The sequence below is a fragment of the Oreochromis aureus genome, linkage group 20 (genome assembly GCF_013358895.1).
Source record: "Oreochromis aureus strain Israel breed Guangdong linkage group 20, ZZ_aureus, whole genome shotgun sequence".
Lineage (NCBI taxonomy): Eukaryota > Metazoa > Chordata > Actinopteri > Cichliformes > Cichlidae > Oreochromis > Oreochromis aureus.
The window spans coordinates 3,479,273-3,491,654 of record NC_052961.1 but is presented as its reverse complement, the minus strand read 5'-3'; the positions used below and the strand labels follow the sequence as shown (position 1 = coordinate 3,491,654).

At 39.4% G+C, this 12,382-nt stretch overlaps 1 protein-coding gene across 2 annotated transcripts in view; it reads left to right on the top strand.

Moving 5' to 3' along the window:
• The first annotated feature begins 1,069 nt into the window (after positions 1-1,069).
• LOC116310282 (ADP-ribosylation factor-like protein 8A) overlaps positions 1,070-12,382 on the top strand; it is a 12,638-nt gene continuing 1,325 nt past the window's right edge. The window contains exons 1-8 of one of the 2 annotated variants that reach the window (XR_005609598.1): positions 1,363-1,485; positions 3,103-3,183; positions 4,745-4,818; positions 5,679-5,772; positions 6,237-6,304; positions 6,633-6,703; positions 7,645-7,771; positions 8,272-12,382. The exon at positions 8,272-12,382 is cut by the window's right edge and continues 1,325 nt beyond it. Coding sequence is in view for 1 of the 2 variants with exons in the window: in XM_031727073.2 (XP_031582933.1) it covers positions 1,363-1,485; positions 3,103-3,183; positions 4,745-4,818; positions 5,679-5,772; positions 6,237-6,304; positions 6,633-6,703; positions 8,272-8,324 (564 nt within the window). In the remaining variant the exon portion in view is untranslated. Of the gene's footprint in view, positions 1,486-3,102; positions 3,184-4,744; positions 4,819-5,678; positions 5,773-6,236; positions 6,305-6,632; positions 6,704-7,644; positions 7,772-8,271 lie in introns of both variants that reach the window. The other variant, XM_031727073.2, reaches the window with a different exon arrangement.

The following is a 12,382-nucleotide window of genomic DNA, read 5'->3' as shown; positions in this document are numbered from 1 at the left end:
GCCCTGTAGCACCTGCAGGGGGCAAGAGGTGAAACAGGTTAAATCGAGGATGCGAGGGGTCCTTCTAAATATTTTTGGCCTTCACGAGGCAGCAAAGGTGTACAAGCCCTGCTGGGAGGGCAGAAAGCAGCCGACTGCCTTCTGTGCTGTGCTGATGAAATCCTGAAGCACTCTCATCTCTGCTTCAGTGCTGAGAGGACAGCTTCAGTATGCCTTTCTTTACAGAGGGGATGTAAAAGGTCACCAGCAGCTTTTGACTCAGGGTTTTCTTCCTGAGAACTCTCAGGATGTGCTTAGGATGTGCTTTTTTTTAACAGCCACTGTGGAGTCAGTAGGCCAGGACAGGACATACAGAAAGTTAATGTAGAGGCACAAGGGCACATAAAACTATAAGAAAAACATATACAACAAAATACATATATCTGGTTTGCAAAAAGTAATTTTTAGAGATGTGCCTTAAATTTTGATATTAAATGACTCGTTACTCGTCACTGATAAGATATTACAATACTTCCCTTTACTGTCAAATGTGTTTCACGAATGACGCACCTCACGGTGTCCTCTAGTGGTGGCCCTAGTGCCATTCCTTTAATGTCAGTCCTTTAATTAATTCATTTAAATAAGGTGCTCCAAGTTTAATAATTATATAGCAAAGCAAACATTTTTAAAATGAGAATGTGTGTTTTCCTAACATGATAAACTTCTATTATTATAAAGTTTAAACAAGAAAAAAGGAGAAAGACCTGTGTATTTTTTAGGATGAACAGCCGAAGGAGGGCAGTGTTTCATTCATACATACATCTGACTCCTCTTTGCTTTGCTTTCTTCTTCATGTATCAGCCCCACCCAAACAGGAAGCAGCCCCGATAACCCCCCAACACATTAACTAACGATTTAAAATTACCTAATGAAAATTAAAACTGTAGACTAAAACAGCCTTAATTTTATTTACTGTAGAGACCCTCTTGTATACATGTATACGGGCCCACGCTAAACTTTTGTTTAATTTAATGTTTGAGCATAAGTTTTATTGTGTGCTGTTTTATTTTGAAGGGTGCCACACCGGATGTCTTGAGCTGCATTACTTTCGTATTTGACATAGCTGTGAGTAAAAGGCGTAGCTAGTAAACACCACAGCAGACGTCAGAGGCCGAAAACGCCGACTGATTAAACCCGTGTCCCGGTACATGTAAAGCCTACCGGTGTGTTTGGTTCTCCCGGTGCCGTCCGTGGTTGTCATAGTGACTGTCAGCCTCCAAAACAGCAGAACCGTCGGGCGTTAGCCAGCCAGCTAACAAGCTAGCATAGCCATCAAGCCGTAGCAGCATCAGTCGCAGCTAGCATTAGCAGCAGAAGACAAAGATGATAGCGCTTATCAACAAGCTGCTGGACTGGTTCAAGGCGCTCTTCTGGAAGGAGGAGATGGAGCTGACCCTAGTTGGGCTGCAGTACTCGGGGAAGACGACCTTCGTTAATGTGATAGCGGTAAGGCTAATTTTTAACTGCTAGCAGATGTGCCAGCTGTCAGTTAGCATCTGGCTGCATCCATTGTTGTTCTGCAGCGGTGAGGTCAGCTTGTCTCCAACAGGAGTCGATAAGGTGGCTGTAAAATCAGTTTCTGCACAGAGCTGCAGCAGCCTTCATGCTCCCCCCTGTGATAGAAGCTGCTAACGCTTCGCATGAAGCCCATGATCGAGCGATAATTTATCACAACTGCTTTTACATTTGCACCGGTGGGCTTTGGACAGAAGTGAAGGCCACCCTTTGGGACTGGACTGTCATGCTTGGTGCTGTTATCGGGGCCGCTGTTGAGACTTTCATGTCTAGTGATGATGGGCGCCCCACCAGCCCAACCCGACCCTGCCCAGCTCATGTCAGAGTGACCTTCCCTGTCACGCACTAGTCACCCCTCCGTCATACCTCATAAGCCTCCTGTGCTGCCCAGTAACATAGTTAATGATTGAGTGACCTACTAACATATATTGTCCTTAACTCAGTGAGGTTTCCTTGGTTGTGTTTTATTGATTTTGACACCATCATTTATTATTCTTATGGCTCAGATTCTTTTATTGATTCACCATCAGTTTTCTGTGTGACAGATATTAGATCTGCACAGGTTTTCACTTCTATTATCTTTGAGTCTGAAGAAGCTTTATAACATACCCGAAAAAGGTGGGCATGGTTTTCAGATATGCAAATATTAGTTCCAAAAATCTATTAGTTTGAGCTATTTTTTCTCATGAATGCTCTTCTTTCCCTTAAAAAAAATTAGAAGAACAATGTTCTGTTAAGTTTATATTCACAATTTATATATGTTCTCTGTAGTTTCACTGTAGTTTTTGTTTAGGTTTAGTGTTAGCTATGTTTGTTTGCTTTTGGGGGGGTGTTCAACTTTTTGGAAGCCAACTTTGTGGCCTTCCTGATTTCAGACTTTTCTGTGACCTGCTGATATTTTGCAGATTCAGGTTTTCTTTCTACGAAACTATAACTGAAAACATATCAAAACAAAAATCAAGCTTCAATGGTGTTTTCATAACAACAAAACTGATTTAACTTTATAATGGCCAAGCTGCTGTAGCTGGCTCTGAGCTGTGGATATCCTTATTTTACATATATATAGGTTCAAAGTAAGTGTTAAAATACAAAAGTAACACTTAGGATACTAAGAACTCAATATTGTTTTTGTCTTTTCCAAAAGTCTTATTTTTATTGTGGTTATCTGAACTGTTGTTTCACACAAAGTGAGTAGCTAAACCTTCCAAATGAACTTTACCAGCCAGTGGATGATGCCAGAGTTACTCTCTGCACCTTTATGATATAGTCTTTGTATAAAGTGTACTTGGCGTCTTTTTTCCCCCCATTTTAAGATTGTGTTTTAAGCTTTTGGACCCAGTAAAGTCCTGTGATCTTTTAACCATTCACCAAGTTAATGTAGCATGAATAAGTAAATATCTGCAGACTACATGTGTTGCACTTAAATGCAGTGTAGTCACTGATCATACTGCAAGCATGAAGCTGCAGCATGTGTGTCATGCATAACTGCAATATGATGCAGTCTTTTTTATCAGCATCAGTAACTGTAGGTTTCTTTGTGTTTTTCAGTCTGGTCAGTTCAGTGAAGACATGATTCCCACAGTCGGATTCAACATGAGGAAGATCACTAAAGGCAACGTCACCATCAAGGTCGGTAGCTCCGTTTGCTGCCTTTGTCATGTGTGCTTTGTGGATTCTTTTTTTCAAATTAATTTGAAACAATAATCCATAAAACATGTATTTAACATTATAAGGAATTAAATTAGATATTTAAGGCAATCTGGTTTACGATGCCAAAAATAATTTACATTAAAAAAGATTTTACAAAACAGCTTTTTGTTTTTTCTTTTGTTTTGTTTTGTCCTCAATTTATAATTCATAGCCATCATTCTGGTCTCTCTTGCTGCATTGAGCATGTGTATGACAAAAGAATTTCCCTCGGGATAGGGTTGGGCGATATGACCCAAAATTCATATCTCGATATTTTTTAACTGGATGGCGATATAAGATATGTATCTCGATATTTTTTCAAAGCCATGAAGTAAGAACAAAAAGAGAGTTCTTAGTCAAAGCTGTGTCCCAGATGTCACACGGGCACTTTTATTAACATACAGCATAGATGTACATGAAAAAAACTACTCAAAAATAAATTATGAGCATTTATTAAATAATGATGCTCCATAAATAAAATAAAACTATGTTGTTTTGTGCATAACAAAAAGCTCACAATTGTGCAGTCAAAATGTAAACTAACAGACGCTGAGCATAATAACAAAGACAGATTTCACAGCTGCTCTGTTCCCAACTTCTACTGCGTGACTGACAGCCTGGAGTTTGAAATCCGCTTCGTAACCATGTCTCTGAACAGGAGCCATTTATGGTCCTTATACACACACAATACGGTAATATTACGTTGAAGCACAGTACGTATCACTCCGCGAGGCTCCTCGGTAGCCGTACTGCTCCGACAATCCATCAAGCGGTGCAGCTCCGTAGCTTAGCAAAGTCGAACTAAAACATTTTTTGACAGATTGCTGAGCGCTGTGTATCACATAAAATCGGTTCGTAGTCATCAAGCACAACCAGAATTCATACAAAAGGCGCGCAGTCAACTTTTGAGAGAATGAAAGGATTTTAGGCTGTGCAGCCCCTCTGGGCTGCATGGCGTTAGCGTGGTTAGCTCGTTAACACGTTGACGCCGTCCAGCCCCACACACGGGGCGATGCGCGGTAACTCATTAACGGAGATTTGCCGTGTCCATCTTGTCGCTGCCTGCAGGTGAAGCGATGGGGGAGGAGGGGGAGTTGTGTTCAGTGAAGGAGAGGCGAGGTCGGGTAACGTTGCGTAAAGACAAAAGTGGACGAAAGAGAGGCAAACTTGCGGCTCCACAAGTATAATTATAACGTAACACAGACTATATCGATATAAAGGATATTGTCACATCTTATATCTCTTATAAAAATATATCGATATTTTTAAAAAAACTCGACATATCGCCCAGCCCTACCTCGGGATCTTATCTTATCTTAATATTATACACTATATGTGTCTCAGCTGTTCCAATAACCCTTAAAAAACAGCAATTTTAACAAAAATAATAATATTGGCATTATTTTTACTTTTTTATCAATATTGTTACTTTTGCCTTTTAATTTGTAGTTTATGTTAAACTTGTAGTTCTCACTTAGTTTCTTCTTCCTTGTGTTTGTAGTTGTGGGATATCGGCGGTCAGCCTCGGTTCAGGAGCATGTGGGAGCGTTACTGTCGAGGGGTCAGTGCTATTGTGTAAGTCCTGGTTTCATTAACTGAGATATTCCTGACTATAGAACCTGCTGAATTTAAAAAGAAAAAGTTCAAGGCCTGAGCTGTAAAACTGCTGTGGGTATGAGTGGTCAGATTAATGAACACATGTTAGAAAAACCCTTGAAACTGATCTTTAGAAATGCAGGCTTCTCATATTAACCCAGTTGTGTTGTTGAGATATGACAGGAGCGCTGCAGTGAATGTGGGTCAGATTTGAAGAACCAACGCTGGTTTGCAAATGCAGCTGAGATGCAGTAACAGTGATACTGAAATGCTCCCAAAGATTTTCATCAATCTTGATATCTTAAAATGTGAAGTGCAGCAAATTTTATTTGTCAAGTTGATGACTTTTTACACAGGTTTTCCATATACTGCATATTAACCATGGACAGTCTTAGCAATTAGTCTTTTGTCATTTTGGAGTGTTTTAGTGACCATGTTTAGATGAGACGATGGAGTACTTAGTTACCAGTTAATGCAAGCAATCCATAAACTGTCACGTTTAACACAAAGATACCCACTGTCCTGTATTATTAGCAGATCAATGAAATGATAGAATTATTGCTGAACAGATTTTTAGACGCTTAACTTCACATCGAGTCATGATATGTCAAATAATTTCATTAAAGGCTGCTATAGGCACCAACAACAAACCATGGTCAAGAGGCTCATTTCAGTCATTGGAATCAGTTGAAGCCCCTAATTATTCTTACTGGACCTCGTTTTTCCTCTAGTGGACCTTAGAGGAACAAGAATTTTTCTCCCAATTTTGTGTTGACTATTTTTCAGCCCTCAACCTTCCCACTTAATTTTGTCTTGCTTTTTCTTTTTTCCTGTTGCAGTTACATGGTGGATGCAGCGGACCCAGAGAAGATTGAAGCCTCCAAGAATGAACTCCACAACCTGCTGGATAAACCGCAGCTGCAGGGGATTCCTGTAAGAACAACAAACCCAACTGACCCGAGCAGAGCGGAGCTTTCCCACTGAGCCCGACTTACACAAACACAAAGCTGATAGCAACACATAACATGATGCACAACATGAAACGGGAACCAGCTGACTAGGAGAAGCTAAACAGACAGAAGAGCAGTTATCAAGCCACCAGACGAAATGAGGGGAGAGCACATTTAAGAAATAACCAGGGTTAGCTGTTTGAATTACATAAAGCTCAGGCCTTTTCCATATTTACGCAGGTAGTTTTTTAAAACTTTAAAACAAACAGCAGAGAAAAGTGAAATCTTGTGCTGTCCAAAGTAATGTGCCTGTGTTTTTGCCTTGAATACAGCAGTTTAAAAGTGATCAAATCAGAGTTTAAGTCTGCTGTTTACAGCTGCCATTTAACAAGTAAAACTAAATATTGCAATATGTTCAGTTGATGTTTGTTCCACCTGCGTCTCCAGGTTTTGGTTCTGGGGAATAAGAGAGACCTACCAGGAGCTTTGGATGAGAAGGAGCTCATAGAGAGGATGTAAGTCCACGCCAACACACTGACTCTCACTTCTGACTCAGACCTGATGTTCCCCTGTGGAGTCGTTTGGTGCATTGGTTGTAGTATCATCACACTCAGTGTCCAAAATTAACTTTTTCACTGAATGCCTAAAAAACATCCAGTGAGCAAACATTTTTTTCTCAAGGCAAAGCAACCTTTTGATGTCACATTTTTTTTTTTAATTTCTGTACACTTTCATACATCAATATTTGATGAATTCTAGCCTGAAAAAAGAAGTTAAATTCAAAATTCTTCTGAATGGAATACATTTTTCTTTGACCTTGTGTGTGTTTGTGTTTCTGATCAGGAACCTGTCGGCAATCCAGGACAGAGAGATCTGCTGCTACTCCATCTCCTGCAAAGAGAAAGACAACATTGGTACAACACAAACACACACACATGCTCATAAATTTAAAAAAAGTGTATGTTCTTTGTGCACTAGCCCTAAAGTTATGTTCAGAACAGTATTATTATTTTGTGGAAACAAAACAAACATATCATTACATTTCCATGCCAAATTGAAGTTACTGGCAAATAAGTTAAAACCAGCATAAACCTAAAAGTCAACCAGCAAAACACTCAGTGTCTACTAAATTGCACAAACATGTGTACATGTGTTTGGCTGATAACTTTTGTCTCTGCTGAACGCAACGAAATCCCTGAGAAACATTAATGAGACCACAGAGACGGGAGGTTTGTTCAGAATACAGTGCTGATAGCAAATCTTTAACTTTGGTTTCCATTAAGACACGTGCTATGTGAGCGTAAACCACAGAAACAATAGCTTGTGATGGTAAGTTGTTAAAAAATGTTTTGATTTTGTTATTTTGAATGAACGAGTAAATTTCATTCATCATTTAACACGAATTTAAGGACATCAAAGGATGTTGTAGTTACTTTCATAGTGCTGTCGGGCTATTGAAAAAAAGCACTATGAAAGAGTTTGTTTAGACAATTATTACCAAAAAAAAATAGAAAAACTGTCAGTGTTAATGAATATAATATAGATCTTCATATTTATTTTATCCATCCATTAATCCCTTCTCTTACGTTTATCCAGTTCAGGGTCGCGGGGCCACTGGAGCCCATCTCAGCTGATGTGAATGTGAGAAAAAGAAAGCTTTGACTTTTTATGAAAGCACATTGGGGACCTTATTTCTCACAGTCCCTGTAGCATCCCTGTAATATGTCTGACACAAGTTTTTACATCTCAGTTATTAATTACGAAACATCAAGTGCTAAGAAGTATCATGAAACCAATTATTTCGTACTCATTTTGTAAATAATATAGCAGTTGATGATGAGTCTGTGTTTATCAGGCTAAGGTGGAGTCAGAACAACAAAAGAAAACACATGTAGGAAGAATGCGACTGTGCGACAATGACATCAGTGACAAGACAGGAAAACTGGTGAACAGAACTCAGAGAGCACTGGTGACTTCAAGCTGTAAGCGTTCAAAGACTCCAATAAATATTTACACCTTACCATATTCAGTACAAAGTTTGCCCCCTTTAACTTCAGATTAAACACCATTATAATCAAAAGAAGATTGATGGTTCCATCCACAGTCATTTAGTTTTACTAGTATGGCTCATTTATGGGTCGTCCACATCCTTTCAGGCAACAGCATGAAAGGAGGAACTGGGGTTGCAAAGTGGCTTGCAGATGAGTTCCTGTGGGCAGGCTGAAGGAGCTTCAACAGGTCACTCTGTATATGAGATTTGTCAGCTTAGAAGAGTGGAACCATCAGCAGTCTGAGCTTACATCATGGCCAGCCTGAAAATTACACGGTTTTCAATTAGTGTTTACACATATAAAAACATGTCAAAGAAACGAGTTTCAAGCCAAGAGCTAAAACTGTAAGTTGCTCTTTACTTTTTTTGTGTGTTCTCTGGTTTCTTTTCACACACCTCTATACAATGCTGACGTCACACCTCTCTCTGCAGACATCACTCTTCAGTGGTTGATCCAACACTCCAGGACTAAGAGGAGTTCCTGAGAAATGACACGTTCCCAACAGTACAGGCCAAGCCCACCTACCCCAATACCTCCCAGCTGTCCTCTCTGTCATCTACCCGTCTTAATACCACCCAACCCCAGTTACCTGAACCCCTACACCTTTGGATGCACTGATACCTCTTTGTTTTTTGATGAAGTATCATAGCAGGTTGAATACATCAGAAACCAAAGCAAAGCCTTTTTCCTTATACAGGCAAACACATTTAACCTTCCAAATAGGGGTCAAAAGTTATCATGATGGTTTATCTTGTGAGATATTTAAACACAGAATTAAGGATGATAGTTGAGTTCAAGAGATCTAATGTTTGGATGCTCTTCTAAATATTTTTTGGTTATGTCCTAGTAGAGTAATCATTCCAACTCAACAAACATCATCTTTGAGGTAGAAAAAAATGATGACAACCAATCAGTACAGTTCCAGTAGAACTTTGCATTGACAGTCTCACCACTGGGATAAATTTACAGTGCAGAACTCAATTAATTTTCTTTTTGTTCCTCACATTGCACACTTCCTTCAACTTGGAAACGGTGAACTCGAACTGAAAACTGCTCATTAGTATCCAGAACCTACCTCTCATCATCGGCAGTCTGCAGTTTGCATTGAAATCGAAGCTGATGTTGTTTAAACTGCACACAACAGACAGTGTAAGTCATAGGGGGACTTAAAGAGTGTTGTGAACATATCAACTGCTCTGAGAGCTTTCTGCACATGGCCGCAGAACTTCCCCGTGTGCCCTGATGCAGCCAAAATCAGCACAAGGCCAAAATAGCCCAAACAAACAACCATTTTGTTTCGTTAGGCAAACTTTGGGCTGCTTGCGTGCGTCTGCAGAAGGATCTAGATGGTCTTCTCCTGGTTCTTCAAAGCATTATTCAAAGAAGCATTATGTAGACTGCCGACCTGTATTGTTCATGTATGAAGGCAGACACATTAAAACCTGTAAGTACTGTGCATGATTGCATGGTAAAAGACGACTGACAGCAGGAAAAGTGGTATCTGTGCATCTTTACAGATTCGCACAACAGCCGCCATCATTACCTGATTTTAAACGATCAAATGTTTTTCAGCCATTTTTAGTCTTAATGATCAGGAGAAACTGTTATTTTTGATTAATGGCCATAAAGACACAAGTTAAGCATTATTAGCTGGTTAATGGGTGGCTGTTGTGTGCATCTTTCCTAAAGATTTCCCATGAGCCTTTTCAGCCCCCTCCAAATGCTATCACCACAAATCATTTATTTCTTCTCGTCTTTCTCCCATTTTCCCGTTCTACCTCCATATCTTCCATCCTTCGTATAATCCTGAGAACCTCCTCTTCGTCCTCCTTCGTCTGTTGCAAACTGCTTCTCCTCCTCTGTATTCCCTCTCTGGCAAGGACTCCCTTCGTTCTGTCCTTCCTTGTCACCAAGCCCCGCCCCTTGTCGTCTCCCTCTCTCTCTTGCAGAGCGAGGGGTTAAATACCTTTTTATTGCACTGTTAATTTTGTTTTTTGTAAGATATTAATAATGAGAATAATGTTAATAATCTTCTTATTGTGACATAACCTGATCTGTCCAGACTTAAGGAAATGGTACTTTAACTGAAGAAGTGTTTATGTTGATATCTCTGTGATAAGCTTTTATTTTGTATTTGTTTTTTTGCTTCTTTTTTTTTTATTGTTGTTTTTTTGACTTCATAAGTCGAGTATGGTTGTCTAACTAGACTTCAATGTTTACTGCTCTGAAATGTCTGCTGATTGGACAGCGGGGGTCATGTGATCACATGCAGCAATCACATCATGTTGGCCAAAATGAAACCGTGTAGTTTGCTTGACTTGGAGAAACCCTCACGTATCAGATTTTTATTTTAAAGTTGATCAACTTCCAAGTTTTTATACACTTATTTACCACATTTCACCTTAATAATACCTCACATCAGATTTGACAATGTGTTATTTGAAATCACCACAAGATGGCATCATAAATATCTCCCATATTCGTTCATCTGACTGCAAATATGGATTAAAAATTATTTGTTATTTTTATGCACAGAAAGGTCTGAAAATGATCAAATTCCATCGAATGAACATAAACAAAATTGAACTGAAATTGGAAAGAACTAAAGTTTTCACCAGAAACTGGACATAATTGCCAGTTTTTATTATTTTAAAATCAAAATAATATTCCTGTTCACTTTTTTAATATCATGTTCATAATTAGAATTCAGTCATTATACAAATGAACTAAAATCAGAACATGGTTTAGAAAGTTAAAAATTCAGTTTGCTCTTTAGTTTCCAAGTTTTGATTACACGTTTTGCAAATGAGTCTTTCACATTTACTTGCATAGTTATTTTTTTTTGTCTTTTTGGTCATAGTTTTGCATAATAAGTCTTGAAATCGATGCTTTTTCTACAAATCATGCACACATCGTTTCTTTTGACTATTGGGAGCTGTGAACGTCCACATAAACTCTCTACAGCAAATGTTTGTATTTATATTGAACACAACAAGAGGACTTTATTTTGGGTGTTGCTGGTATCAAAATGATGCTACACAGAGATATCACTTTACTCTTATTTGTATTATTTATATTTATATGTTCAGTTGGTGCTCAGCTAGCTGCACTTGACCTCTAGGCTAATGTTGAACCTTTAGGTGTCTAGGCACAGGGTTGACAACAAGTTATCATATAATTATGTCAAGTCACAGAAGGTGGTTGGAAGGTCTCTCTCCCAAAATGGTTTCCATAACGTAGCACTGGAACACCCTTAACATTAATATTGTTTAGGCATGTCACGTCACCTGTTTGTCTCATTTGGATTTCATTTTGGTCAACTCCTGTTGGATCACATGACATCCTGGTCCTGGCAGCAGCCAATCAGACAGGAAAAGGAAGAAGCATTACCTGTTTGTTCTGTAATTCGGTTGCTTTGCTCAAATATGGTCAGACTGTCAGCAGTGCACACACTTACCTGCTTTACACTGTCGCGACAAACAAGGTTAGTCTGTCTTAAAATTTTAGGTAAAGATTAGCCTGTGTTCCTGTGACACAAACCTATAGATCTTAAATGTTGCTGAAATTGGAAAAAAAAAAAAACAGGATTCAAACAGCCCTCTTTGCTAACATTTTCTTGGAAATCCAGCCAAACCTTTTTTAGATGCCCTGCTAACAACCAACAACACAAATTAATCTCAACACCTCTTTTGTGGCAGTGCAGTCACAGGAGGTCAAGTGGTTCTGTTAAAAGTGCTTGATTCGTCCAAACATCAGTTTTAATTCCAGTCTTAAATAGCACCTTAAATGGTGATTGTTAAGAATTCTGTTGGCCCAGCTGAAAATCTCTAGAATGGAAGTTCCAACAATAAAAGATTGTGCTTCCAAGGAACTCCACAGATCACGTATGCTTCCGAGAGGTTTGCTTGGTAGACGTATGACACTGCACTCTTAAAAATGCCGACTCAGGAAATCAAGATTGAATGTAAGAGGGTGCAAGATACATGCTCCCATGCCAAAAAACAAAGACTGAACTCTAGTTTTTAGCAACTCTGTTCAAAACCCCTGAGAAAATTAGCTAAGCGCTACCACCAGAAAGCTACACTGGAAGCTTGAGACAGTGCAGCCCTTTGAGGTTGAATCCAGGCAACTCCATGCAAAACTTAGAAGAATGTGAGGTTAAAGTTATACAGATATTATTACCAGTGGTATCGCTAAATCTGCAGTTTGGCCTTCTTTATCCCGACAGTGTAAAGCTGCCTATTTCTTAACAACCGCCCAGAGCCAGCGATCTGAAGGAGCTGTGTTCGTGAGCTGGCAGCCCCAGTAGGTGCAGTATTTTCCTAACCAACAAACAGTAAGCACAACCAGCGCTAGAAAAGAGAAAACTGAATCTCCCTCAGCCTCAGAAAGCTCTGTTTGCTCTCCAGCTGCTCCGGGTTCAGGTTCTGGTGTTTTCTGAACCAGACAACAGTTTCTGACTTTGTCCACTCGAGATCTATCAAGCCAGCAAAGTCTTTTCTTCTTTTTTTTCTGTTTAGTTATTGGAGCCATCAGACAGAC